Source organism: Calidris pugnax, unplaced genomic scaffold (assembly GCF_001431845.1).
Source record: "Calidris pugnax isolate Ruff unplaced genomic scaffold, ASM143184v1 scaffold479, whole genome shotgun sequence".
Classification (NCBI taxonomy): Eukaryota; Metazoa; Chordata; class Aves; order Charadriiformes; family Scolopacidae; genus Calidris; species Calidris pugnax.
In genome coordinates, this window is record NW_015091188.1 from 85,443 (window position 1) to 86,552 (window position 1,110).

Sequence of the window (1,110 nt, forward strand, 5' to 3'; positions counted from 1 at the left end):
GGGGAGAGGCTTACGGTGGGAATGAGGCCTGTGAAGGCCTCTCCCGGTGCCCCGGCCTCACCTGGTGGTTGACCCCCCAAGCCAGCACGGCCAGGAGGGGATCGGCGGCCCGCGGCACCTTCACCCGCTGCGGTACGAACCGCTTCTGTTTCTTCTTAGTCTTAGTACGAGGCGCCGCCGGACCGGGACCGGGGCCGGGACCGGGCCCCGTCGCCGCCATGGCTGCCGCTTCCGCCCGTTCGCTCGCCCACTTCCGCCCGGCTCTGCCGCGGCGCCGGAAGCCGGAGGTCGTTCACCGGAAGCCGGAAGTCGCCCACCGGAAGCCGGCAGGGAACAAACAGGGCGCCCATAGTGATGCCCATAGGGGCCTGGGGATCGCTATAGGGGACGTGTGGTGCCTATAGGGGATGTGTGCTCCCTATAGGGGACATCTATGATCCCTACAGGGGATATGATCCCTATAAGGGATGTGTGATCGCTATAGAGGACGTATATCGTCCCTATAGGGGACTCGTGGTGCCTATAGGGGATGTCTGCTCCCTACAGGAGATGTATATGATCCCTATAGGGGACACGTGATCCCTGTGGGGGACGTGTGGTGCCTGTAGAGAATGTATACTCCCTCTAGGGGATATATATGATCCCTCCAGGGGACACATGACGCACAATAGGGGACGTGTGGTGCCTATAGGGGATGTCTGTTCCCTATAGGGGATAAGTAGGATTCCTACAGGGGACGTGTGGTGCCTATAGGGGATGTCTGTTCCCTATAGGGGATAAGTAGGATTCCTACAGGGGACGTGTGGTGCCTATAGGGGATGTCTGTTCCCTATAGGGGATAAGTAGGATTCCTACAGGGGACGTGTGGTGCCTATAGGGGATGTCTGTTCCCTATAGGGGATAAGTAGGATTCCTACAGGGGACGTGTGGTGCCTATAAGGGGTTGTGTGCTCCCTATAGGAGACATATATGATCTCTATAGGGGATGTGTGATCACTATAGGGGACGTGTGGTGCCTATAGAGGATATATATGATCCCTATAGGAGACTTGTGTGTTCTGAATGGGGGGGGGAGGGGTGTGTGCCTATATGGGGGGGTGTGTGACCCCT

At 58.0% G+C, this 1,110-nt stretch overlaps 2 protein-coding genes across 2 annotated transcripts in view; both read right to left on the reverse strand.

The window, feature by feature from the left end:
- DTX3 (deltex 3, E3 ubiquitin ligase) overlaps nt 1-220 on the reverse strand; it is a gene marked incomplete at its 3' end in the record, with an annotated part of 11,204 nt that extends 10,984 nt beyond the window's left edge. Inside the window, exon 1 of the mRNA XM_014959509.1 lies at nt 62-220. Coding sequence (XP_014814995.1) covers nt 62-220 — 159 coding nt within the window. The remainder of the gene's footprint in view (nt 1-61) is intronic.
- Nucleotides 221-624: 404 nt separating this feature from the next.
- Nucleotides 625-1,110, reverse strand: part of KIF5A (kinesin family member 5A) — a gene marked incomplete at its 5' end in the record, with an annotated part of 13,211 nt that continues 12,725 nt past the window's right edge. The window contains one exon of the mRNA XM_014959510.1: nt 625-705. Within this exon, the coding sequence (XP_014814996.1) occupies nt 625-705 (81 nt within the window). The remainder of the gene's footprint in view (nt 706-1,110) is intronic.